The following is a 27,507-nucleotide window of genomic DNA, read 5'->3' on the forward strand; positions in this document are numbered from 1 at the left end:
GAGCGTAAACGGTCGCGTGGTGCATTTTGGGATTGGAAGCGGCGCGGAGAAAGCGTTGAGAGCGGCTGAGAGCGTCAAAAGGTTGGGCATTCCTCAACTTTATGCAAATCTCGAGCGCAAAACGCTGGGCGACAACCAATCGCTGTGAGAAGTAGGCAAGGCAACTATGACGCGTGTTTCCAAAACTGGCGGATTACTGAGCTGAAATCACGTATTATTGAAAAAGTCACGCAAAAGTAAATGTACTTTGCATGTTTTCATTATATGCTACAGTTTAGTTTTCGAACCGCCGTTAAAAGAAGACATGGAACATAAATAGGGTGTGAACATTGTTTTTCAGAGGTGTGCTCAGCCCTAAATTAGACACTCCCCAAAGCAGTGGCGTTGTAGCGTTGCTAGCGGCACTGAGCGCATATTTGACGCTGTAGTGTGAACGCACCGTCATAGGCCTTACGGTGCGTTCACACTACAGCGTCAAATCCACGCTCAGTGCCGCTAGCAACGCTACAACGCCACTGCTTTGGGGAGTGTCTAATTTAGGGCTGAGCACACCTCTGAAAAACAATGTTCACACCCTATTTATGTTCCATTGTCTTCTTTCAACGGCGGTTCGAAAACTAAACTGTAGCATATAATGAAAACATGCAAAGTACATTTACTTTTGCTTGACTTTTTCAATAATATGTGATTTCAGCTCAGTAATCCACCAGTTTCGGAAACACGCGTCATAGTCTTTCCTTGCCTACTTCTCACACCGATTGGTTGTCGCCCAGCGTTTTGCGCTCGAGATTTGCATAAAGTTGAGGAATGCCCAACCTTTTGACGCTCTCAGCTGCTCTCAACGCTTTCTCCGCGCCGCTTCCAATCCCAAAATGCACCACGCGACCGTTTACGCGCAACTTCCATATGAATGAACTGAAAACGCTCGCTTCGCCCCGCTCGCTACGTGCCAGTGTGAACGCACCGTTAGTCCTCCTACAGAGGGCGTTGCAGAGTCACCTTCAATATATATTTGTTTTATTTGTCTTAGTGGAGATATTTATGGTCTGTCTATAACTGTCTTCCTAAACTTCTCTGATTGACCTAGCCTGAGACTAAACTGTGATTAGTCCGTTTTTATTCAGTAATGTGCAAAGTAACAGGCTCTTGTCATTATATGCATTATGAACATTATTAATCCAGTAGATTTCAGTGTTCTGTTAGAAATCTGCACAATTAATGGTTTATCATCACACACCTCTAATATCTTTTACTAGGGTTTAGATTTATTGCAGGAAACTTTCTGTCTTTGATTGAAACTGTGAGATTTGATGGAGGTGTCTGTGAACTGTCTATAAACCACAAGTGATCAAATAATTAAATATATAGTTGACTTCACACTGCTGTAACGTGCATTAATTGAGCAGATACACAGTTTGATCACTCATATTCAGTAGGCTACTGTGATAATGTGGCATGATATTGATTTAAGATCAGAAATAATGTTACTTGACAGAGGCAGGGTATCAGGATGAAGAATAATAATAATAATTTGTATTGGTATTTTATTTTATTATTTGTTTATGTTTAGAAAAAAATCGTCGTGAAGTGAATTCTAGGCAAACATTAAAAAAAGATTAGCGGGGGAGTCCCTTTATTATCTCTCTTTTTTTATCTCATCTTTTACAGCTATTTTGTAAATTATGATAAACTAATAAATAAATATATAAAAAAAATAAAAAGCAAGCAAACAAACTGCAGTGTAAAATACTGCACTGAAGAATTAGGAGTGTCCCACATTAACCTCTCTGCAAGTTTCCTGTCTTTGGGTTTTATAGACAGCCACCATTCTACTGACTTGGCTAGACTCCCTAGGAATACATGTTGTTAATAATAATAATAATAATAATAATAGTAATAATAATAATAATAAATTTAGCTGCAAGCAGTGATTACCTGGGTTCAAGTTAATGTAAATGTAATAGAATCTAACTGCATGGATTTTATGGATGTTAAGACTTGTTTCTAAAAGTAGTTATTCAGAATCAGGAGATATTTAAACAGGATCAAGACAGTAAGGGGCATCCTCTTGAGTTACAGTCTAGATTCAGTCTTATATAAAAAGATAGAACATTTTTTTGGAAGAGTTTTGGAAGCGAATGGCTCCCATTCTGTGGAATGGCCCTTATTCTTTTACTTTGTGATGCATTTGTTGTCTTCAAACTTGCATTATCTCATAATCCTTACGTGGTATGAACCTCTTTTGTGTTATATTTCTTCACTGCTACAAATAACAAAAAATAAATAAATAAATTAAAAAAAATAACATAATGGCTATTTAACTCAACACTATAAAAAATTTTCACTGCGCTAACATCATTCCATTAGTTTGTCTGCTGTGACCCTATATTCATCCTGTTTTCTATGAATGTTGCATTTTTTATAGTGTCTGCAACCTTAACAAAGATTTGTCTACGTAGGCCTATCCTAAGATAAAACAATAAAGAAAAAATGGCTTGTAAATATGCATTTCACCAAGAATTCAACTCTGCATCCTGCTGATAAATGGTTTATAACTTTTTTATGCCCGTTTTTTTTTTTTTTTTTTTTTTGCACGTTAAAATAGGACTTTTATTTCTGTTTCTATGTGACGTCATTAGAACGCGCCGTGATTCGAGGTCTGTTGTGATTCGGCTGAAGAAAGGTTTGTGGTTTTTAACTATTTAAAGTAATTAAATCGATGCCAATTGTTCACTTTATTCTATAGTTTTAACAAGCGATCTATAATTAATTATTAATTATTGATTATAACGTTGTAATATTTTATATAACATTAATGGGTGTTATTTTGTGTGAGCATCTTCTTGTAAGTAACAGAAAAGGTGCGTTTCATTTAGCTCATTAAATCATGAATCAGTTTGTAATAAGCACAAATGCGGCCACTGACATAGTGAGGTGAGAAACGGAGCTTTTCGAATCTCCAAGTCAACTGAACCAAGCTTTATTAAAAGGATACACTGATTCAAACGCGCTGAAATCACTGCACGCTGCTGACACCCGCTGGTCAGAACAGTGCACACAACCATGTGCAATGAAGCCCCGTCAGTGTTGCCAGATTGGAAATGTCCAAGTATCGTACCAGAAGCTCAAAATTATCGTATTTGGGAGAAAATTATCGTATTTGAGTCAAACGTTCAAAATAAAGATATTTATCTAGATGTTACAGCTATTTCTCCTTTTCAGCACTCATTTTCTATACTTTATAGCAATGCTAAACTAATTATATTACCCGAGTCAAACGTTCAAAATACAGCTATTAATCTAGATGTTACAGCGATTTATCCTTTTCAGCACTCATTTTCTATACTTTATTGTTAAACTAACAACCTCAGTTTTGAAACAACTGACCTAAGTGCGACAGGAACGTCAACTTGTGCTCGTGAGAGAGAGCCATTCTCCACGATGATATTAGTTGAGAAGACGTAAGATTGGATGAAAGACATGCGTAACGCCACGTTCACGTCTCCTCACAATCATGAAGGTAGACGTAGGATCCACACAGCTAGATCTTTGAGAATAGAAGCTCTATAATTACAACGACCATGGTGTCACAAAATTCTGAAATTATCGTACATTGTGGTATTATTGATCGTACATCGTACAGAGGTCAAAATTATGGTACAAATACGATAATTATCGTACGTCTGGCAACACTGAGCCCCGTTCACACTACACGCGACAGAGGCTGGCGATGAGCAGAGCCATACAGAGAGAGAGTTGCGACAACGGAAGTCCAAAACGCTCGATCGTCACGTGATACACGCAGCCCTCAAATAGTTCCAGGAAGTTCATAGCGGGCAATTGGAATACATTGAGTTAGAGGGACAGAACAGCAATTTTTGGTATTTAGTTGACAAAAAATGATTTATTGACATTATTTATAAAATAATGTATACGTAGTATATATATGTAGTTGTAATAGTGTTGGTTTTAAAAGATAAAAACCGCTAATATTTGAGGATTAATGTGGTTAGTGATCCGTACCTGCCTTGTTAACATATTTAAGGCTGAATTTACCATGGTAAAAGTCTGTGTTCTTGTCTTTTACCAAGTAATTTAGCCTTTATATATAACGTTAAATACAATTATTTCTATATGTGCGTGTGTTCTTACAGCTTGTATGTTAATCAAGTGCAATCACATCTTAATGTTTATTGTCGTTTTACTAATCTCATTGTAAGTGTTAAGTTTGTCGTCTTTTTTTAAATTAATTCCAAATAAGTAAAGCTATTTTAAGATTAAGTGAAAATGAATCTTGATTAAGGTTTTTGATTCTTGTGCACCCCTCAATTATTAATATCTAAAAATGTATTTGTAGTATATTCAAATTGAAAAAAAAAAATTAAAACATTTTTACACATTAAATCATATATTTTATGTATGTTGAGTTTTGTTATGCACATATTTACAGAAATCAATTTAGACATTTATAATAAATTATAAACCAAGTTGTCCTTGAACAGTCTCCATTACAGTGGGAGTGCACCAGTTACATAAAGCAGAGTGAATGGTTACTCTACTGATCTGGTGAGGAGAAAAAAAATTATGCATCAAGTTTTGTTCAATTTACATTTATTTGTATGGCACTTTTTAGTATACACATTGTTTCTAGTAGCTTTAAAAATAAGAGCTCTGTTAACAGGCGTATCTGTTTTACTGTAATGTCCATATTGCAGAAATGTTCTGAAATTAAGCTATACAAATCATGCAGTTACAGTAAGTAACGTCACGTAATCAGAAACAATGAACAGATTAAAGCATGATGTGATCATGTTGATTACAGTGCAAGGGCAATTTATCAGTTTTGTATGTTTATTTAGAGTCTGCTTCATCTGAAGTCCTCTCAAGTGTTGGCGTCATCTCTTCATAGGTGCTGGTCATCTGAAGTCTTCATAAAAAACTGGATATAGTCAGCAGGAGCAATCTATAGATTACATTGACAAAATGTTATGTAATCATACTTAGGAGCTGGCACTGTTTTACTTCAGGTGGTTCTTGTTCTGAAAGCAGGATAGAGAAGGAGAATAACAGGAGAAATGGTTTTGTGATGCTTCATCACAATTCAGTCCTGTGGCATCACTGATCCTTCACACAGTAGTTCTATAGTAGCTAAGACGTTTAAGTGTAAAAACAGTAATAACATACAGTTTAACAGTGATTACTGCTATAATACAGCAGTGGTATATATATATATATATATATATATATATATATATATATATATATATATATATATATATAGCCTAGCATGATTCTGAAACGAAAATAGCTCGCCTATTTTAAAATTTTCATTCTCACTTAGGTCAATCAGCATTCATTGCAATAAATTCAGAACTATTAAGTAGCTCCCATCAGCAAAAATCCTGTTTAAAAGCCTTAATTACACAATGATGGATGAAACTGCACGGACATAATGCATAACATCCCGTAAATCTACTAATTAAGTGAGAAATAATGTAATAATAATCTGTTTTAATGCACAAGTTAAATTGATTAGCTGTGCTGATAGTATACAGTTTTGTTCTATAAATGTCTTACCGTTTAAAAGTTGATCTCAGCGGTCTCTTCTGCTGCATCTCTACGGCGCTGATATTATTAGCGCGAACTTCCGGGAACTATTGAGCGTCTCCACGATCCGCCATTGCTGTAAAAAAATGGTCCATTGGCGTCAACGGAGTTGTCGCAACTCTCTCTCTGTATGGCTCTGGCGATGAGGTCGCTAGTGGGCGTTGTCATTACTGGTTGCTTAGTAACGTCATTTAACGTACGTTTTTATCCAAAGCAACTTTAGAAACAAAGATAAGCAGGTTACAATTCATTTTAATGCAGTTCATATTATTTTTTAATATGGTACGTTTATTTGCTATCTAATCATTTATGATTTTGTCTGTGTTTTCTTTAAAGTGTAATCTATTAAATGTAATCTAGAAATAAATACGTATCTAAATCTAAAGGGTCTGCATAATTAATATTTTATTCATTTGTAGTTCTAGTTTGTGTGAGCCATTTAAAGGAGTAGTTCACATTCAGAACAAAAATTAACAGAAAATGTACCCGCTTGTCATCCAAGATGTTCATGTCTTTCTTTCCTTAAACGTAAGGAAATTATGTTTTTTGAGGAAAACATTTCAGGATTTCTCTCCATATAATGGACTTCTATGGTGCCCCCGAGTTTGAACTTCCAAAGTGCAGCTTCAAAGGGCTCTAAACGATCACAGCCGAGGAAAAAGGGGTCTTATCTAGCAAAACGATTGGTTATTTTCTAAAAAATTACAATTTATATACTTTTTAATCTCAAATGCTCCTCTTGTCTAGCTGTGTGTGTACTCTGTGTAGAGATTAAAAAGTATATAAATTGTAAATGTTTTTAGAAAATAACCGATCATTTCACTAGATAAGACCCTTCTTCCTCGGCTGGGATCATTTAGAGCCCTTTGAAGCTGCATTTAAACTGCATTTTGGAAGTTCAAACTTGTGGGCACCATAGAAGTCCATTATATGGAGAGAAATCCTGAAATGTTTTCCTGAAAAAAAAAACATAATTTCTTTACGACTGAAGAAAGAAAGGCATGAACATTTTTGGTTGACAAGGGGGTGAGTACATTATCTGTAAATCAGTCATTCTTGAGACATGGGACAAAACATGTCCACCAATTATAACTGCTATTAGGTTTAAAAATAAAACATATTTTCAATTGTAAATGCTATGGGGATTAATAATAGAATGTATTTAACACAATTATCCCCTTCAATTTCATTTGCTCATTATTATGTTAAATCTATGACACTTATTGTCTTCTCACTACATCTAAAACTGTGTGTCCACAGAGAAGGGTTTATTCATTCATATGCTATAAAATGGATTAAAAAAAAATTAATGATGAAAAAGACCTTGTTTTATCAAAGGCAACACTTAATAATATCTCATATTAAAGCAAGGTTGTTTTTTCAGTCAGACATGTGTGTTTATTAAGGTTTCGAAGGTGTGTCCTCACTTTTTGTCAACACCGTCAGATATTACTTAAAATGTAATAAAATCAGGGAATATCAGGGGCTATCACTCTAAAAGGACCCCCTTGCCACAGTCCTTTTCTGCAGAGTACATCAATGTCACACAGGCTCTGCTAAGTTTTATAGTTTTAGAATATTTTAATTCTAATGTTAATATTTCGTGTGTCACAACTATGATATGTCAACACCAAACATCCAATTTGTGAGAAAATTATTTGAAATCTTTAAACCATTTTATTCTCCTGAAGCAGGTTCCATTAGCCTCTAGAATCAACAGCAAAAAAACAAAATGTCTACTACATGAACTCCATTTGTTTTGTGAAAGAAATGGCAAATTTGTCAACACCGTCAGATGTCACCACCGTAAGATTTTGTGTTCCAATAATATATCAAAATACTTAAATGTGACTCTTGAATAGAAGCTTTATAAACAATAACATACTCACTGTTTGTTGTGGTTGTTTTAATACAGTAATTAATTGATTCAATGTATTTGATAGTTAAAATGACTACAAATTCAGGTTTTGGTCAACACCGTCAGATGTGTCAACTCCGTCAGTTCTGTCACCTCCGTCAGATGAATATTTTGATGATATTTCATTATGATATTTTATATTTGTTGTGGAATTGTTGGTCACATGTTAAAGTGTAATCTGTCTACTAACATGAGAATGTGTTTTGAAATGTTAAAAACATCTAAAAAGCTGTTAAAAAAATAAAGTTGAAATTATATTACACATTCCAAGTTAAAAAACACATTTTTTTAAAAAAAAGAGAAAAGTTGGGAGGTTGTATCAAAGCATAGCTCAGTAGCATAGTACATATAAGATACATAAATGTAGTTTCCTTTGTCTGAGTACAAAGTTTAAATTTTTTCAATTTTGCACCCTGTTTTGTCCCACCTCTCAAGAATGACTGAAATGTTTGTTTTGAAAGTGAACTACTCCTTTAAGGCCATTAACTTGGGAGCTGGTTTTGAAGCACCTAGAAATTTAGTTTGGGTTTATATTTATTTCTGTTATAATTATTCTAATTTCTAACATGGCAGTGTCCAAAAACACAGAAAAACTCCTGGTGAAGCAACTGAGACCCGCATGACATACTGTTATGAAGATGGCGCTTATTAAAGAGGAGAGTGAAGACATGAAGATTGAAGAAACATTCAGAGTAAAAGAAGATACTGAGGCTCAGGAACAAACAGGTTGGTTTCCATTCTCTTAGCTGAACTCAGTCATGTGATCCTTATTAAAATGTTTCCCTCTTCAGAAATACTTATGTATTAAGAATAGGGATGCATCGAAATGAAATTCTTGGCCGAAGCAAATAATAATGAAATGCTTGGCTGAAGGCCGAATAGCGAACGCGGTGTTTCGCATTTTTTTTTCCATTTATTTTGCCAATTTTTTCACCATTACAATAATTAAATAGTAAAAATTTGCTTTTTACTATTTTGTGTTGCTTTTCAGAGAAATAAATCAAATAACAAAAATACAATTTCAAAATGTTTAAACCGAAACACCGAAAGAATTATGCCAATTATTAGTACCATTGCATTTATGGCTATGACTGTGTACTAATCTTACTAAAATCAAAGCATTGCAATTGCATAAATTAATATTAAAGTTTCAACGAATAAATCAATTATATTAATTTAAACAATTGTTATCAATCAAATATTATATTACTTAAATAAGATATACATATATTTTACTGCCTTTGTTTAAATTGTTTACATTTTTATAACACATTATCTTGTGGATCCATCAGCTCACATTTACAACTCTGTTTCTCTTCCAGCGGTTTCTGTTTGCGTCAACGTATTGTTTCGGCCGTGTTGTTTCGGTGATAAAAGTCTTTATTTTCGGTGGCCGAATATTCGGTGCATCCCTAATTAAGAACATCATATAAGTGAAAAAAAAAACAAAAAAAAAACTTTATTTCAGATCAGGGATCCACAAATAGTACTTTTTTGGCTGATACAATATCGGTTTTTAATAAACATCTATTGACTGATTTTAATACGGATTTAATAAAGATATTACAGTTTTGATCATGTTTTAAATTAGCAAGAACACATGCATTAAGGTATACTAATTAGTTTATTGCTGCATCATCAAATAATTTTCATTGAACATTGATTGGATAGTATAGTATATTGGTCCGTGTACGTTTTATTCATTTCATTTTGAATTTAAAACGAAATAAGCAGAAATAAGAAAACGGCTCATTAATTCGTTTTTTCATTTGTTCACAAAACGAAATAACAAGATTTCAGCTTGATTTTTCGTTTTTTTGATTCACGGGTAGAAAACGGATAAACGACTTCAAAATTCGTTTTTAACATGTGGGCGGTCGCCAGACGCCCCTTTACGCCGATTGGTCAACCGAATCTGGACAGGTGACGCCATCCATTGTTCGTTCAACAAAATAAAAGACTATTATTTATTTATTTTCATTCTTTATTTTCATTCTAATTGCAGTCTTTAAAACAACTAACATACAAGGGCAATAACATTAATTGCATCAAAATATAATAAAACAAGACACTTAAAAATAATAAAATAGAAAAAGCAATAAGAAAATCACATGTGCATATGTGTACAAATAGTTACAAATTATTCAAACAAAACATTTTAAGCTTTCAAATAATTTAAAGCTTGTGTCACGTTGTTTATTGTAAGATGTAAAAATAAGATTTTTTTTTCAATAAAATTACGGCTTTCTTCTGTTCAACCTAACTCGTTTCACAGAAATATTTATTTTATAGCTATATAATCTGCACCCTGCATGTTTTATTTTGCTGTATGGTTTATAATCTGAGAATTACCGATGGTAAGTGCAAATACTGTAATGCAAATTTACGTAAGGAGGGTGGAGAATTTAATTTTTATTGTATATCATAGCCACGGGAACGTTTCATTTCGCCAGGATTTAAGTTATTATAAGTGCACAACCTTGATGCTTAAATAAAATGTTGATATTAGCTAGACAAAAAAAAATGAAGCTTAGGCTTGCAAAGTCGGTGTTTCACGGTGTTCGGCCATCCACCTTTCGTTTTTTATAAAAATGTTATGAAGAAATATTTTTTTATAGAAATAATATCAATGTAGTTATACAATACAATCATCTGCTTCATACAGCACGAGCAACAGCGCAAGAGACGAGTGATTCAGCGAGATGATTGACACGATTAATATAGATAGATAGATAGATAGATAGATAGATAGATAGATAGATAGATAGATAGATAGAGTGTTATAAATTTGGTTGTCAAGTAACATCTCATTTTATTGTAGATTAAAAAATGTACTAATTTGGTGATCCAGTGTAAATATAATACAGTATAAATTTTTTTTTTTTTTTTTTTTTTTTTTTTTACATTTTTTAAGCTCTAATATTTTATTTCCCTGGGATAAATAAAAAGTTCCTGTGGCTATATACCTACATGCACCTATATATTTTTTCTTATTTAACAAAAGTTCACTTTGCGTTCTTGTGCTCCTGTCTCCGCAATGGTCCTGTCAATCATCTCGCTGTTGCTCCTGATGTATTTGAAGCAGACGATTGTCTGTTGTCCCTCTGAACTACCTTGATATTATTTCTATAAAAATTATTTCTATATAATATTTTAATAAAAAAATGACTGTGGGGCAGTAATTTAATCGTTAAATGTCCGAACACCGTGAAAAGCGACTTTTTAAACCGTTTTTTTTTTTTTTTTATCTAGCTGATATCAACATTTAACTTAATCATCAAGGCTGTGCACACTTATAGTAACTTAAATCCTGGCGAAATGAAACGTTCATGTGGCTGATATACAGTGCAGTAAAAAATTAAGTTCTCCACCCTCGGTACCTTATGTAAATTTGCATTACAGTATTTGCACTTATCATCGCTTGTCCAAACTGAGCATAATGTCTAAAAGAAAAGTTATGACTGCTGTGCATTTACACACTTGACTGAACACTGCTCTGTTCTTCTTTGCGCTGTCTGTACCGCAGATAGTCAGATTTAAAATCATTCAGCAAAATAAAACATGCTGGATGCAGATTAATATTTGTGAAATAAATATTTGTGAAACGAGTTAGGTTGAACACAAGAAAGCCCAGTCAGAGGACTATCATCTTGTTGACTCTCATTTTAATAGAAACAGCCAGGTATGCAATCCTTAAAAGAATCAAGAAATAATGCGACACAAGCTGTAAATTATTTTAAAGCCATAAATCTATTGTTTCAATAATTTACACTATTTGTATTTCTTGTGTACATGTGATTTTCTAATTGCTTTTCCAATTATTATTATTATTACAATGTTTTAAGTTATATTGTATTATATTTTGATGTAATTAATGTTATTGCACTTGTATGTTTGTTGTTTTAAAGACTGCAAAAGAATTAAAATAAATAAATAATAGTCTTTTATTTTGTTGAACGAACAATGGATGGCATCACCGGTCCAGATTTGGTTGACCAATCGGCGTAAAGGGGCGTCTGGCGACCGCCCACATGTGGAAAACGAATTTTGAAGTCGTTTATCCGTTTTCTACCCTTGAATCAAAAAACGAAAAATCGAGCCGAAATCTCGTTTTTTTTGTTTTGTGAACAAATGAAAAAATGAATGAATGAGCCGTTTTCTTATTTCTGCTTATTTCGTTTCAAATTGAAAATGAAATGAATAAAACGTACACGGACCTATATTTACTATACTCCACTCACTCGCACCAGACAGAGCCTCCTGATTCTTCCACTAGCTGAGCTTAACTGTAGTAAATGCGATATAATGGCGATACAGGGATAATGGCTGATAAAACTGTTTCTACCAGCGGACAACTACAGGGGATACTGTAACATTTGTTAAAGTTACTTGATGTTGTGTCCTCAAAATGCACCAAAGGCCCGAATGCAGCCTAGATAGTGATTCCAGTTCGCGTCCGCGAGCATATGCATCTGAAGTGCAGACGCCAATGCTGGACAGGTGCTTCTGACTCCGGGCAACTTTTACGCTGTAGCTGCTTATTATTCAAGTTACCAGTTAGTGGTTAGCGGTTTTGCTCTGTTTAATTTTTGTTTTTGTGCTGGTAATCCTATTGCAGGGTTAAATCAATTATGAGAAAATTAAGGCCCTTAAAAGGTATTAAAAAGTCTTAATCGTGTTTTAATGAGGTCTTAAATTTTGTTCAAGCGTTGTCCAAAGTGTTTGACTCCAAAAAAGCATAAATCTATTTATTTTCCTCCTAATATTAACAACGGCGTGCTCGATCCACGCGATTGGTTCGGGACGGGACGCGTCCGGGTGATGTCACATAATTTGCGACATACGCGGGAAGGTGATGTGATGCTCTCCACATTTAGCGAAACAGACGGCAAAATGGGAAAATGTAAGTTTGCGTACTTATGAGTTTAAGATGAGTTTAAACAGTGGCTGAAGCCTGTCGCTGAAAACAACCGTGAAGCTTCCGAGCTTATCTGAGTTCTCTTGCATGGTTGTTCTCCATTGATTTATGTAAAGAATACTACAGTTACCTCAAGACATCGTTCAAATGATATATTTCAAGACATTCGTCCGGTTTTTATCCGTAAAACGTTATTGTGAGTAGGATTAATTTTTTACACAGCTCATCCAACAGCTTCGTTGCTAGTTCCAAAACGTCGTTTTAGAATTAGTAATGACGCTTGAGCCGTTGATAGCAAACTAATGCAGTTAATAATGAAGTTTAGACAGACCGACAGAAAGAGAGAGGGAAAGAGATATTAAGTGCATTATTACCTTTCTCACGTATATGTGTCTCTGAAAGGTGACTGGCAGCATCGTCTCTACTAATAGTTAAATTTTAAGTTTATTTTCTTCAAGGCCACGCCGTTGTTACCTCGCTTGTGAGAACTGTCATGTAGTTTTTAAGTTGTTAATTGCCAGAGCAGCGCTAACAACATTAGCGCGAGTGCTAACTCTATGTATGTGCGTTTGTCAGTGAGAGAGAGCGAGAGAAATAGAGTTTCTGCTTTCCGTACATAAAACTTAATATTGTGGGAAAAAACATGGACATAATCCGTCGTTTTTATCCTGTTATTTACTGTATTTATTAGTTTGGCCAGTGTCATTGTGGGTTTTGGTTATTTTGCTGTTAGTGGGCTGTAAGGACCTTTGAAATAACTGAAATCGTGTGGCGAAGTGTACTGCGGTCAAAAGCAGCCTGGAACTACATTCGCCGTGTGTTTCCCTGAAAATAATGCACACCTCCAGAACGTTCATCAGCCAATCAGACGGCATTCAACGGCCCTGTAGTATAATTAAATACAACTGTTTATTAACAACTGTTTATTAAGTTAAAGGTTTGATACTGATTAGAACTTGAAGTGGCGATGAGGTCTGAGAAGGTCTTTAAAAAGTCTTAAAAATGTATTGAAATTACCTTTAGGATTCCTGCATATACCCTGTATTGGTATATTTTGCATGCTAATGATATGAATCTATCCATTGACGTGATTGGTTATTAAATTTTGTGACGTAGCAAAAAAAGCGCTGTTTCAAACTGCGTTTCTGGGACAGCCTTTGGGAAACCACAGTTTAAGCAATAGTGTTGATTAATAGAATGGCACATGGTTTGTATAAAAGCATATTAAAAACACCACATAGACAAATAAACAACATAAAAAACTTGATTTTCACTACAGGGGGACTTTAATTATTGCCCAAAGAAAAGATTCTGACAGGTTTTCCCAGATCGCATCACATAATAAGCTGTTTAAATGGTAATATCAAGGAGCTGAATTGAATGAATTCCATTTGCGTTAAAGTCGTTTCATAGGATAACGACATGCAATCTCATTAATAATTGAGGCACCAACATGTCATCAGTCACGTAACAAATTGTGACATTGGCATAATGTAGATTTTTAAGCCCGGAAGATTTTTTCCTACAATTAAACTTAAAAGATGCCAACATTGTCTTCTATGATGTGCAACCCAAACACCTCTGTTAAAATCTCTGAAAATTAGTTCTTCCCGTCGGACATAAACATATATAGCAGGCCAGCCTATACCTCAGTGTATTTTTCCACAAGTTAATATGATGCTTTAGGGTCCTAATGAAAAGTTTGTGATATACTTTGATTAAAATTTCTCTATGGAAGTGTAAAAAAACACTCATTTTACCTGGAAAAAAATGCCTCTGTTCTCAGCAAGCGATATCAGTACCTGGCCCTTTAAATGAAATGAACCTCTGCTCACCCCGCCCCTCAGTTCTGTAAGGCGTGTCATTACATAGCACACGGGGTGTTGCCTAGACAACAGTTGGGGGTATAGTTGTATAGTTTGGGGGAAAATGGCACTTGGGGGGCTTTGAAGACACTGTACAACCCCATCCATTTAAAATTTAATTTAAAAACCGGAGTTGGAACCGAAACAAGATGACACCCGCAAAGAAGTTCGGCAAAATTATGGCTTATACTTGACGTGTCTGAATGGTTAGTAAACTTAATGTCACTTTGATTTATCTTTATATGTACTGGCAGGGTAGCATACTGAGAGAGATACGAATGCGATGTGTTTACTGTGGTAAAGAGACGAACGCGGGTGTGTTTACTGTGGTAAAGAGACGAACGCGGTGTGTTTACTGTGTTTACTGTGGTAAAGAGACGAACGCAGTGTGTTTACTGAGGCATAGCTGATTGAACAAGAGCAAAAAAGTGATCGGTTAACAACTTACCCCGTCCTTATATTGAAATACATAAATGTGAGTGTTATAGTCTTTACTCATGTGCAGTTGCGGGCTGTAAACACGTTTGCAGGTATTGCGTTATGGTTACATCTTAATCATTAACAGACACTGTTTTAAACCATCTAGCGTTACAAAGCTAAGCTTTATACTGACCCTCGTTGATAAAGCAGTATGGTGAGAAATGATTTGTGTAAACATTATCCCATTTAGATAGATCAGCTGTCACATTCCCTCAGTGCTGTCAGTTTACTTCACTCAGGGCGGGTCTATGCTAAAACACTGCTGTCTATCAACTATCGCAGGAGCGGCCTCTGTCGGTGTTACGCCACAGCGACAGGCATCTGAGAACGATATGAGAAGGGGCAAATTATTTTACTAAATTAAAAGAAAACTACTGGGCGGATCTTTGTCATTCTAGGGCGGTTGTGTACACACACTCCTAACACACATTTCAGTTCAAACAGCTTGTAAAAGTGCATGTGGCACTGGATGACCCCTTTAACATGTCGACATGCTGTACGGATAGACCATAGACTGTAAAAGGGATAGACTGCAACGCTGCCTGTTAACTGTTAGATCCGCGACAAAAACACCATCACAAAAATCCTTTCAATTTGCGGTTCGGGAGATCTCATCCACTGGTCATATGGTGTGAAGACAATAGCCAATCACAGACATATCTGTTGATTTAATTGTCGTATGTCGGCGGCGGCTAAATTACAATCCACTCACCCAAGGTGGCGGTTTTCAGTTCTGCTGATTTCTACACATTCGCGAACTCTCTCGTTAAAACAAAGAAAGTGTAGGCATGATGTAAATAAGAGATTAATTGTGCAGTGTAAAGGTTATTTTATTACTTTTTATTAACTTTGTGGGATTGCGATGAACAGTAAATGAGTGACAGCTTTCCAGTGATTGTAAGGGGATTGCCTGTTGCGCACTTTCTAGACTATAATCCATTCAGAATTTGAATACATTCACTCACGGATTCACTCTCTGATAACCCAATATCGCCACTTGCCATTGTGTTGCATATACTACATCAGTTAACTAAGTGAAGGTGAAGCAGGTGTTTGTTCAGCGAAATATGCCTGTACAGCCACACTGCACGTGTCCACACGTGCCTGTGAGTAAACAGATAACTTACATATAGCATTATTTTTTCTTTCACCATGCAGCAAACGTAAAAAATACTATATGTAAAAAACCCTTTTAGACCGTTTAATTGATAGTAATAATCGGTTAAAATTCTTACGGTCGGTTAACGGTTATTCGGTCAATATAAGCATCCCTAATTGTTATAATGACATTAGGGCTGTCACTATATCAAATGTTTCACTACACAGTTATCGTTGCCAAAAGAATTCATGGATAACAATAAAAATCATTAAAGAAAGAACGATGTGTTATGATAAATAATCAGTTAAACTCACCCAGTTCACCCGAAATGAAAATGTGATGTGTATCTGCTTACCCCCAAGGTATCCAAGATGTTACTTCAATAGAATACAAAATAAGATTTTGAACTCAAACCGTTGCTGTCTGTCAGTCAAATAAAGGTAGTTAATAGGATCCACAGCTTTGAGAGTCAAAAAAAAACCATACACAGACAAAACCAAATTAAACCCTGTGGCTTGTGACGATACACTGAGGTGTTAAGACAAAACGATCCGTCTGTGCAAGAAACTTAACAGTATTTTATATAAGTTTTTTACCTGTGATCCATCTCAATGTTCAACTGTCCTGAGCGCATCCACAACAGCCGGCGCGTGGTGTCTCAACTGAAAGAAACATGTACTGACTGATTTTATAATAAATCAGTGCCTTTGTTTTGTCTTAAGATGCACACCAGTAGTGCACGAAGTATAAGAGCACATATGGTGAAACACAGCGCTAGCTTCTGGAGACAGCAAGCACTGCAGGGATGCTGAAGTATGGCCTCAAGACGCAGCGTCTCGTTCCCTTCAGGGAACCGAGGTTACATATGTAACCCGAGACGTTCCCTTCCAGGTAACTTGAGCTGCGTCGCAACGCTGGGAACGAGAATACCCACGCTGCCATACTGAGGATAGTCCCTGCCAAAGGGGCAAGGAGACGAAGGAACCATAAGAGCCCCGAGAAAAGGCCTAAAGTAGGGCTTAGAAGAAGAAGTAGTCTCTACTGATGTCCCAGCCGTTCAAGGCGAGAGGACGAAGGAGCTAGGGGAGGCTCTAAGATCCAGGCCATAGTACTTGGTAAAGGTTAGGGGCGTAGACCAGCCCGCTGCATTACAGATGTCAGCAACAGAAAGGCCCGAAAGTAGGGCTTTAGAAGAAGAGACACTTCTAGTAGAATGAGCCTTGACTCCCAATGGTGAGGGGAGACCAGAGGACTCATAGGCTACTGTGATGGCATCCACAATCCACCGACTTATGAAACTTTAGCAGCTGGACGGCCTCTCCTCGGAGGGCCATAACAGACCAAAAGTTGGTCAGTCTTCCTCCACAGGGCAGTTCTGTGGACGTATGCGTCCAGTGCTCGCACAATTAAGCGTCAGGTTCCCAAAAGGGAGGAGGATGAAAGGCCTGCAGCACGACAGGCCGTGGTGCTACTGTGGGGACCTTCGGAAGGTACCCCACTCGGGGGTATAGAAAAGCTTTGGCCTTGCCGGGCGCAAAGTCTAAAAAGGAAGGGGCCACTGAGAGGGCCTGAAGATCCCCAACCCTCTTGAGTGAGGTAATAGCCAGCAGGAAGGCAGTCTTGAAAGTGAGAAGACGGTCGGAGACCTCTTCTAAAGGCTCAAATGGAGGCTTACACAGAGCCTCAAGCACCACAGCCAAGTCCCAAGGAGGGACGCGAGAGCGTACTGGAGGTCTCAACCTCAGCGCACCACGGAGGAAACGTGTAACCAGGGGGTGTCTGCCCACTGAAATGCCACCAAGAGGGGTGTGGTAAGCAGCTATGGCCGCCACATACAGATTCAATCTCCCATGGAGCTCCGTCTAGGAGGGATATCAGATCCGAGAACCAGACACGACCCGGCCAGCACGGGGCTACTAAGAGAATCTGGACCCCGTCCTGGCGCACTCTCGCCAGAACTCCCGGGAGCAGAGTAATCGGGGGAAATGCGTACAGACGTAGCCTCGGCCAGGTCTGTACCATCGCGTCCAGAGGAGCTGGATGATGAAGAGAGAACCAGAGGGGACATTGCGCATTCTCCTGAGTCGCGAAGAGGTCCACCTGAGCCTGGCCAGAAACTCTCCAGATCTGCTTCACCTAATCTGGGTGAAGCATCCATTCCCCGGGCCTCAGCCCCTGCCTCAACAGGATGTCTGCTCCCAAATTGAGGTGCCCAGGGATGTGTACTGCTCTCAGCGAGAGTTTCCCTTGGGCCCACACAAGGATCTGGTGCGCCAGCTTGTACAAGGGGCGCGAACGCAGACCTCCCTGGTGGTTGATATAAGAGACCACCGCTGTGTTGTCGGTGCGCACCAACACATGGTGACCTCTTAGGTCTGGGAGAAAGTGCTTCAGAGCCTGAAGCACGGCCATCATCTCCAGGCAGTTGATGTGCTACGTGAGATGATGGTCCCTCCACCGACCGTGGGCCGAGCGGCCACTCATGACCGCTCCCCATCTGTCGCAAGCGTGACGCGGTGACAATGAGCTCCCAGCACTGGGCCCTGAGTCAAGAATCAAGGCTTCCTCCACATGTCTAAAGCACGAAAGCATCGCCGCGTGACTTTGATCATGCGAAGTTGATTTCCCCTCAGGGAAAACCCCTTGGCTTTGAGCCACCGCTCGGGACCCACCACCATGGGAAAGACCCCGCTGAAGGGGGGAGGAGGTGAACCGAACTGAATGCGGTAACCCTCTTCTACAGTACGCAGGACCCACTGAGATATATTTGGCAGAAGTTTCCACGCTGCCAAAAAATCTACAAGGGGAATCAGCCTCTCGAGGCTGACCTCTGGATTTGAAGGAACCTCTGTTCGAGGGACCTCCGAAGAGGTCGCGAGCCTCCTAGCACCGCTACGAGATCGGGCGGTGACTGAGAGATATGCACCAGAGGTGGCAGGGTTGGCAGGGTGGCCCCTTGAGGACACTGAGGAGAGACGGGCACCGTATAACGAGGTGTGAACCGCTCTTCCCCAGATGGGACTGTCCTCATTAGCCCTGGGCCACAACCATCAGGGTTTTTTGGCCGAGCTCTTCTTGGCCCTCAGAACCTCCCTCAGGTCAGACTGGGGCTTTGAGGAGCTCGGCTTAGAGCGCTGCTGGAACACGACACTCTGTTTTTGAGCCTCCCTGTGTGAGGAGCCAGGGGGCCGCTGACGCCCACCGGCCCCCTGAGCTGGAGGACTGCAAGGGAGAAACCGCTGGAACGCCGCCGCTTGACGTTGCGCCTCCTGGTGCCTGTCGACGACGGCGCTCACGGCATCGCTGAACAGACCAGAGGGCACAAGCGGTGCATCCAGAAGGAAGACCTTGTCATTCTCTTTGATATTAGACAGGGTCAACCATAAGTGTCTCTCCGCGGCCACCAGGGCTGTCATAGACCACCCAATGGAGCGAGCGGTCTCCTTGGTGGCACGGAGAGACAGGTCAGTAGTCTTCCGGAGTTCGGCTAGATCTTCAGGTCGAACTCCATCGCCCTTATCCGGCTGTTTCAGCAGGTCACCTTGGTACGCCTGTAACACCGCCATGGTGTGCAGACACGCACCAGCCTGACCTGCTGCCGCATAACTCTTCCCCACCAGAACGGAAGTTGTTCTCAGTGGTCTGGAGGGACGGGTTGGAGCCTTCAAAGAAGATGCAGCGTCGGGGGACAGATAGCTCGCAAGCGTCTGTTCCACCCGAGGCATCTCCTTGTAAGTGCGCTATGACAGCCCCGCCACATGAGAGTAGTGAGCGGCCGACGGGCTGTAGAGATGCTCCGAGAAGGGTTTTCCCCATGACCTCGACACCTCAGTGTGGAGGTCGGGGAAAAATGTAAGGCTCCTGCGGGGAGGTGATGGCCGAGATCGCAAAAAAATGCTCATCCAGCTTGCTTTTCCGCGATATAGCCTGTTTCTCGTCCGGCCAGTCTAAACTGAGAGCAGACATGGCACGAGAAACCACCGCTAACAGCTCCTCAAACTTCGGCATTGACACCCTCCACATCAACCTCCTCGAAGGAAAAGAGGAGAAGTGCCGAGCCTACTCCTTGGGGGGAAGAAACCGCAGAGCGGGCTTCCAAACCCAAAAAGAAAGCGACAGATCTAGCAGGTGAGGAAAGAGATAGGGATTTGGTTCATTCACAAAGTGATTTTCTGGAATCTGTGCGTGCTTTACACACAACCTGTAAAGACACGTGACATGTGGATGTGAGATGTAATGCGACGCGTACATTTCACTAAACTGAAACTAACCTGACGAACGATCTGTGCTTCAGCGCTGATAGTGAGGAGCTCCCTGATCGCTGCTTCATTCCACTTTGCACGTATTTTTTCGTCGTGAAGAGTCACAGGGTAACGTTCATCATCACTACAACACTGCCATAAAGGGCATTTGCTTCTGGCTTTTGTTCACACAGCGCTCGTTCCCGTAATTTTCCGGAATCAGCGCGCATTGTGAAAGGGGCTTTACTAAAGCAACAGTTACGTAGTTTACTGCATTTGGTGTTTAAAAATGAAAAAAACATTAATGATTGTTCTGAAATATCCTGTTGAGTATCATCAAGCCACAGCAGGCTAGGCTCTGGGCTAGGCTACAGCATACATGTACTTGTGGTTGGCTTGGCTGTGCGTCACTCAGAAAACAACAGGCCAATCAGAAGAGAGGCTCATGAATATTAATTAGGAGTGGGCATAGATTAATTTTTTTAATCTAGATTAATCTAGATTGAATCTTGGAATTATGCTTGAATTCTGCTGAAGGCATTCAGAATATGTGTGCTACCCAAATAATGACTAAAAGTAAGTCTTCGAGAACGGGCCAGGTGGCACATTAGATCAGGCGCTCATCTCCTGTTTCCAAAATGCATCACAAACTGCTTGACAATTGTATTTACAACATAAGTACCTATACAAACTTGTGTAACCAAGTACTTGTGCGCAAAAGGCTGCACGACGTGCGTGTTGCCGTTAAATAAACAGACGCGCACGGGAATGGATTTCTGCGTGCATAGTCTTCCATTAAACTGCGTTGCTTTTAGAAGCGTCAATTCAGTTGTTGCATATAGTTTAATGTCTTTATTTCGGGATTATCAAAGTAAATTATAACTCACGTGCCCCAGTAAAAAGGGTCTAGCCAACGCACCTGCCCTGAAGCGGCTTCATAACTGCATCAATGTCAGCACGTCTCATTTGATGTGGTAATTTCACAGAAGTTGAAGACTCGTTCTCGCCCCCTACAGTGCAATTCGACTAGGTATACGTCATCCGCGCTAAAATATCAAGGTGAAAGTCATCATAGCTTGCGTAGTTTAGACCCAGCTCCCAACCCAACTTTGAGAATAGATTAACGGCGATATTTTTTTATCGCCCGATAAGAGTCTCACGTTAACGCAGCACGTTAACGCCGATAACGGCCCACCACTAATATTAATTAGATGGGCCAAAATCGACCTGTTTTTGACAGAGCTCATAAAAAAGGAGCTGTAAAAATTTATTGAGATGGATTTTGGCACTTATACCGCAAATATATCTTCTTAAGGACATCAACAACTAAAATAAACCTCCAGAAATGTGTACAATATGGGACTTTTAAAGAGAGCCTTCCTAGAGCGAAGCACCCGCAATGGCATGCACAAGAAGTGCGGGCAATCAGCCCCCTCAAGGGCTGAAGCCGCATGCTGTGCACCCATGCAAGCAACACACACTTTGTGGTGTTGCTGCTTATCTTTCTGGACAGACTTAGACATCACTCTCAAAACAAAAGTTGTGCTAACTTGCACAAAACGGAGAGTGATTAACAACACACAGACCGCTTGCTGAAACGACAGAAGCTAGCGCTGTGTTTCACCGTACGTGCTCTTATACTTCCTGGTCGGTGACGTCATGACGCCTGTGACGTCTCACACTCCTATTGGACTAGTTGCACACATGATTCAGGACGTGCTCATGCAGGAGGCGTTCCCAGCGTTGCGACGCAGCTCGAGTTACCTGGAAGGGAACAGTTATGACAGTTGAACTTACTGTTTTTAGAATGTTCCAATGCGATTGAAGAACTGTAATTAGGGCTGGAGGTAAACTCTGTAGGACTGACTTTAAAGACCCCTGGCTTAGTGAAATCAGGTTCTAGTTGTATGTTGTTAGTTTGAATGTCTTTTACTTTGTGCCATTTAAACTGGGGTTGGCTTTTTTGTGTGTCTTTTTCACTTTAGAACTGAAGCCACTGAAAGAGGAGACTGATGCACTGATTGATATGGAAGAGAAAGATCAATATGAGAAACCTCGTGATTTCATAACTGTAGATAAATCTTTTAGTTGCTCACAGACTGAAAATGCTTCCTTACGAAAGTTGGGAACAAGAAGTTATTTTGCCTGCTTTCAGTGTGGGAAGAGTTTCAATCAACATGGAAACCTTCAGGTACACCTAAAGCTTCACACTGAAGAGAAGTCTTACACATACCCTCAGTGTGGAAAGCAAGATGGAAACCTTAAAGTCCACATGAGAATTCAAACTGAAGAAAGCACCTTTACCTGCCAACAGTGTGGAAACATATTCACTCAAAAAGGAAGCCTTAACAGGCACATGAAAATTCACATTGGCGAGAAGCCTTACATGTGTCCTCAGTGTGGAAAGAGTTTTAATCAACATGGAAACCTTGAAGTCCACATGAGGGTTCACACTGGAGAGAACCCTTTCACCTGTCAACAGTGTGGAAAAAGTTTCAACCGAAAAGGAAACCTTAATTATCACATGAGAGTCCACACTGGGGAGAGCCCTTTCACCTGCCAACAGTGTGGAATGAGTTTCACTGCAAAAGGAAGCCTTACCAGACACATGAGAATTCACACTAGAGAGAAGCCTTACACATGCCTTCAGTGTGGAGAGAGTTTCGAACAACATGGAAACCTTAAAGTTCACATGAGAATTCACACTGGAGAAAAGCCTTACACATGCCCTCAGTGTGGAAAGAGTTTTGATCAACATGGAAACCTTAAAGTCCACATTAGAGTTCACACTGGAGAGAAGCCTTACAGATGCACTCAGTGTGAAAAGAGTTTCGATCAACATGGAAACCTTAAAGCCCACATGAGAGTTCACACTGGAGAGAAGCCTTACACATGCACTCAGTGCGGTAAGAGTTTCACTCAAAAAGGACACCTTGAAGTCCACATGAGAATTCACAGTGGAGAGAAGCCTTTCACCTGCCAACAATGTGGAAAAAGTTTCAGCCGAAATGGAATCCTTAACAAGCACATGAAAATTCACACTGGAGAGTAGGAGCTTATCAACATAGATGCCTTGAAGTCCACATGAGAAGAGTGGGAAGAGTTTCAGATTTAATGTAAACCTTAATTATTATGTGCAGGTTCACTTAAAAGAGAACTGTTTTCTATATCATCAGTGTGGAATAAGTTTCACTGTGTAAACATTTGCAGAAACAAAGCAAGAGACAAGAGAGTATTTATTTATTTACTGCATATTACTCTGATGCCACACACATCTAATAGAAAACATTCAGCTTTACATTCAGACATAACCAACTGTTGTTGTTTTTTTGTAACACTGTAAAACATAAACTTGTGTGTATTTGACAGTTTAAGTGCAATAAGACATGAAAGAGAACTTAGTTTAGTACTAATGTGACAGCCGCTTTCTGTTCATGTGCGTTTGGAAAACGTATGTCAGAAGTTTAAACCAATATGGTTTAAAACGCATGATTTCAGCGTGATGGACATTATAATCAAACCCGAACAGATGTGATTTGCCAGAGTATTTGAGTTATAAGCTGTAAAGGCACAGTCCTATTCTGGAAAAGGGGGTGGGGAGCAGCAGCTTGTTTGCATTTAAAGAGACATGCATGAAAATAGTGCGTTTCTGTTTCAAAATGATATAATAAATGATCTGTGGGGTATTTTGAGCTGAAACTTCAGACATATTCTGGAGATGCCTGAGACTTATATTGCATATTGTAACAATGCGCATTATAGGTCTCACAAAACCTTAAATGCATAGTTCACCCAAAAATTATTATCCCATTATTTACTCACCCTCCAGATTTCCTAGGTGTATATGACATTTGTTTTTCAGACGAATTCAACCGGAGATATATTAAAAAACTATCCTGGCACTTCCAAGCTTTAGAATGCATGGATGGGTGTTTCTCTCCATCAGTCCAAAACAAGTCCAATAAAGTGCATCATTCTATAATAAAAAAGTATGTTGTGCATGCGCCTGTGAGTCTCGCACAAACCAGTGTTTGTTTACAGGAGCAAAGGAAGCAAAGTTTTCTAATTTTAGCAAAGGAAAAACTAGGAAGCAAAGTTTCCTAATTTTAGCAAAGGAAAAGCAGTCTTCTCTTGGCATGTTCACATTCGCCACTTTTGAGTGGTGCATGTGCACCACTACCGTCTTGAGCTGCTTCCGTGTACGACCAGTTGGAGCTAGCTAGACTTAAGTGATTATAACGTTTTAAATTTGTATATTTTTCTTACAAAAATGCATCAATTTGCTACAGAAGGCCTTTATTCACTTTTTATTATGAATGGATGCACTTTATTGGACTTGTTTTGGACTGATTAAGAGAAATTAGCTTGGAAATGCCAGGATAATTTTTATATAACTCTAATTGGATTCGTCTGAAAGAAGGAAGTCATATACACCTAGTATGCCTGTAGGGTGAGTAAATAATGGGCTAATTTTCCTCTTTGGGTGAACTAACCCTTTAAAAGTGTCATATAGTTTATGAACTTCTATGAAGTTTTTTTTTTTTTTTTTTTTTACAACCAATAAAGGTCCAGTATTTGTAAAATAGTTTTTTCATCCTCATTTTTACTCTCTGAAAAACACTCAACTTAGAGAGGGCATTACCTCTTGCAGAAATGGAATTAATCAGCCACTGCTGTGATTAGTTAACTTCATCACACCATATCTATGCTCTCCTTTACAGCATGCTGTTTGTTTTGGTACTCAAGATGAGTAAGCACTGTAATAGACCCATATATGTTTGAGCTCGAGTCAGAGGAAGTGGAAACAATACAACCACAATGATATAAACAGTCTGTTTCAGCATGGTAATTGGTTTTGCTTGCTTTATTTTCAATTACTTGTCATATTACAAAGTATATTACATGTACACAGATGTGAACAGATTCTATGAACACTCAAACAATGATTTACAGTAATTCACAATATAGCAGCCAGTTTAAAGAATAACAAATTAACTAATGAAAACATTATTTTCATACATTAAAAATAAATGTCAGCCATGCATGTCTAATGTTCAGGGGTGCGTTTCCCAATAATGTTGTCTCTTAGCTACGAAGATTTCAAAGGTATACCTTAACTAGGTCTCTCACCATTCATTTTTCGATTTCATGATCTCGATTTCACTTATCAGGAGATGGACATTGTGGAGCCTTCTCAAAGTTCCAGATGTTTTAGTTCTGAAAAAGTATAAAAGCTTGCGTTTCTGTAGTGATTTCTGTTTATTAAATTAAGTATCCAAGTTTGACTCCTTTCCTATGCCACACATTGAGGAGCTTATTAGGAAGTTAAGAAACACCAAATTCATCAGTACAATAGACTTAAAAGGTATGGGCAGGTGCCTTTGGCTTCTGAATCTTGAGGACTGCATTTCATACCCTACGTAAGTATATAAAGAGCACAGCAACAGGTTTCCTGGGAGAGGCCATTATGAAATTTGCTTTTAAATAGGCATAGATTCAGATTTTGAACTGTCTCACTAGAATGCATCTTTTGAAAACTTTTGACTTTTGAAAGCTGAATTTGAAAGAGAAAATAATTTAGGATGTACAAGAGAGACACTATAGTGCATTTAGTCTGTTCAGTAATTTTCAAAATAATGCAGCTTTGGAAAGTCAGATTTTCATACCCCTACAAGTATTATGTATTTTCAAGTCCTTTTCGGGCTGCACAGGGCTCCCCCTACCTTTCAAAGGTTAATGCATGCTGTTTTGCAGGAATCTGAGGTGGTAGCTTTTACCATTTCAAACCTCTCACCACCTTCAGGACAACTGTTGAAATATACCAGTTTACTGTTTTACCCTTTGGAAGGCAAGGGGCGTCCCAGGACGATGTCCACCATTGCCTCCTCCAGCACCAACAGAGAAACTCACTCGTGGTGGAAGCAGCCGATACGCAGAACGACCTCTGGTATTATGACGCACCATCCCCTTTCCCAGCAGTTTTTTGCCTGGATGTTGGTGATTTGGTAGGTTGTGGTGTTCGTGCAACGGGGAATTTGGGACCAGCAAGGCAATGAGAAGAGATTAAATTTCTAGATTCTCCGGAGTCCACGAGAACTGACTGGAAAAGATTGGGACATTAGGAGAGCATTGATGCTAGTAATGTTAGAAGTAGTTTGGATGGTACGTGGTGGTGCATGGAGGACGAATGGGGCAGGTGGTCGTGGATCCACAATAGAGACAAAGGCCTTGGGTGAGTCAACGTGAACGTTCCGCAATGGATCGATGATAGTTATCCAGGTGCTGGAGGGGATTGTTTGGGTGAAGCAGTGGCAGCGAGAATGACATCCATATGCCAAGTAGTTGTACTTGTTACATTGCTGGACTCATGAGGGCTGCATAGGGTGGTCACACCATTGTTCAGTACAATCATGACCACATTTAATTTACAATAATTTATTCTCAATCCAATTTGGGAACAGATTGATAAGTGTAGGAGGGACTATATATATAAAAAAAAACTTACCTAATGCTTAGGTACGTCACCTAGCCCAGATGCTTTAACAGTAGCTGTTGCAGATTTGTTTATCAGATTGTTGTGCCTGTTGTGTATTGACAGCAGATGGAGTGTCTTGTCATGACTGTCACTTGTCTGGTCATTTGGAGGCATAAAAAACGTATAATCAGATACACACTTTTTTTTTTTTTTTGTAACAAAATTTACTATCTTAAATTTTCATTTTTTTTTATTTTCGTTCAGTGTCAGCAATTTAATCAAACAAAATTTAACTGTTTATTTGCTGAAATCATTTAAATTTTGTTATATGTATAGCCTAAAGTACAATTTAAACCAATGTATTTCATACATTTTAACATTTTGTGCAGGTTAGGGTCATGCTGCCTCTTTATTTCCCAGAAAAGCCTAGCTCAGTTGAAGCTTTTACAGTTGAGGTAAAGGAAAAACTTAAACTGACTTGTGACTTTACATTGCAGTATGAAGATCCTGACTTCAATAATGCGCAATGCAATCTCAGAGACATGGGTGATCTTTCTTATAAAGCAACACTTAAAGTTATTTCACATGCTTCTGTGGTTACTCCTGACACAGAGTCAATGCCCAGCACATCAGATACCAAAATTCTGTCATCTAACAGTTCAAACCTATCCAAGATTTTTGAGATTCCTGACTTTTCTGTTGACATCAACTATAGATTGCAACAAGGAGACCTACTTCATATGAGGGATGGAACTCATCTCAGTGTTTCTAGAGAAATGAAACATGAAATACTGCAAAAGCTAGCATTTAAGGCATACCCTACTGATGAAGACTTTATCAGCAAGCACCCCTGCCTTCAAGTAGTCTTAAATTTAAGATGGGCAATTTTTGCTCAAAACTTTGT

At 38.9% G+C, this 27,507-nt stretch overlaps 1 protein-coding gene across 1 annotated transcript; it reads left to right on the plus strand.

Annotated features, from left to right (window-relative positions):
- The first annotated feature begins 8,107 nt into the window (after positions 1-8,107).
- Positions 8,108-24,587, plus strand: LOC141326503 (uncharacterized). The gene is made up of 2 exons (XM_073835246.1): positions 8,108-8,251; positions 22,114-24,587. Exons 1-2 carry the CDS (start codon positions 8,158-8,160, stop codon positions 23,178-23,180), a joined length of 1,161 nt encoding a protein of 386 aa, XP_073691347.1. The 5' UTR covers positions 8,108-8,157; the 3' UTR covers positions 23,181-24,587.
- The last annotated feature ends 2,920 nt before the right edge of the window (positions 24,588-27,507 follow it).

Source organism: Garra rufa, chromosome 2 (assembly GCF_049309525.1).
Source record: "Garra rufa chromosome 2, GarRuf1.0, whole genome shotgun sequence".
Taxonomy (NCBI): Eukaryota; Metazoa; Chordata; class Actinopteri; order Cypriniformes; family Cyprinidae; genus Garra; species Garra rufa.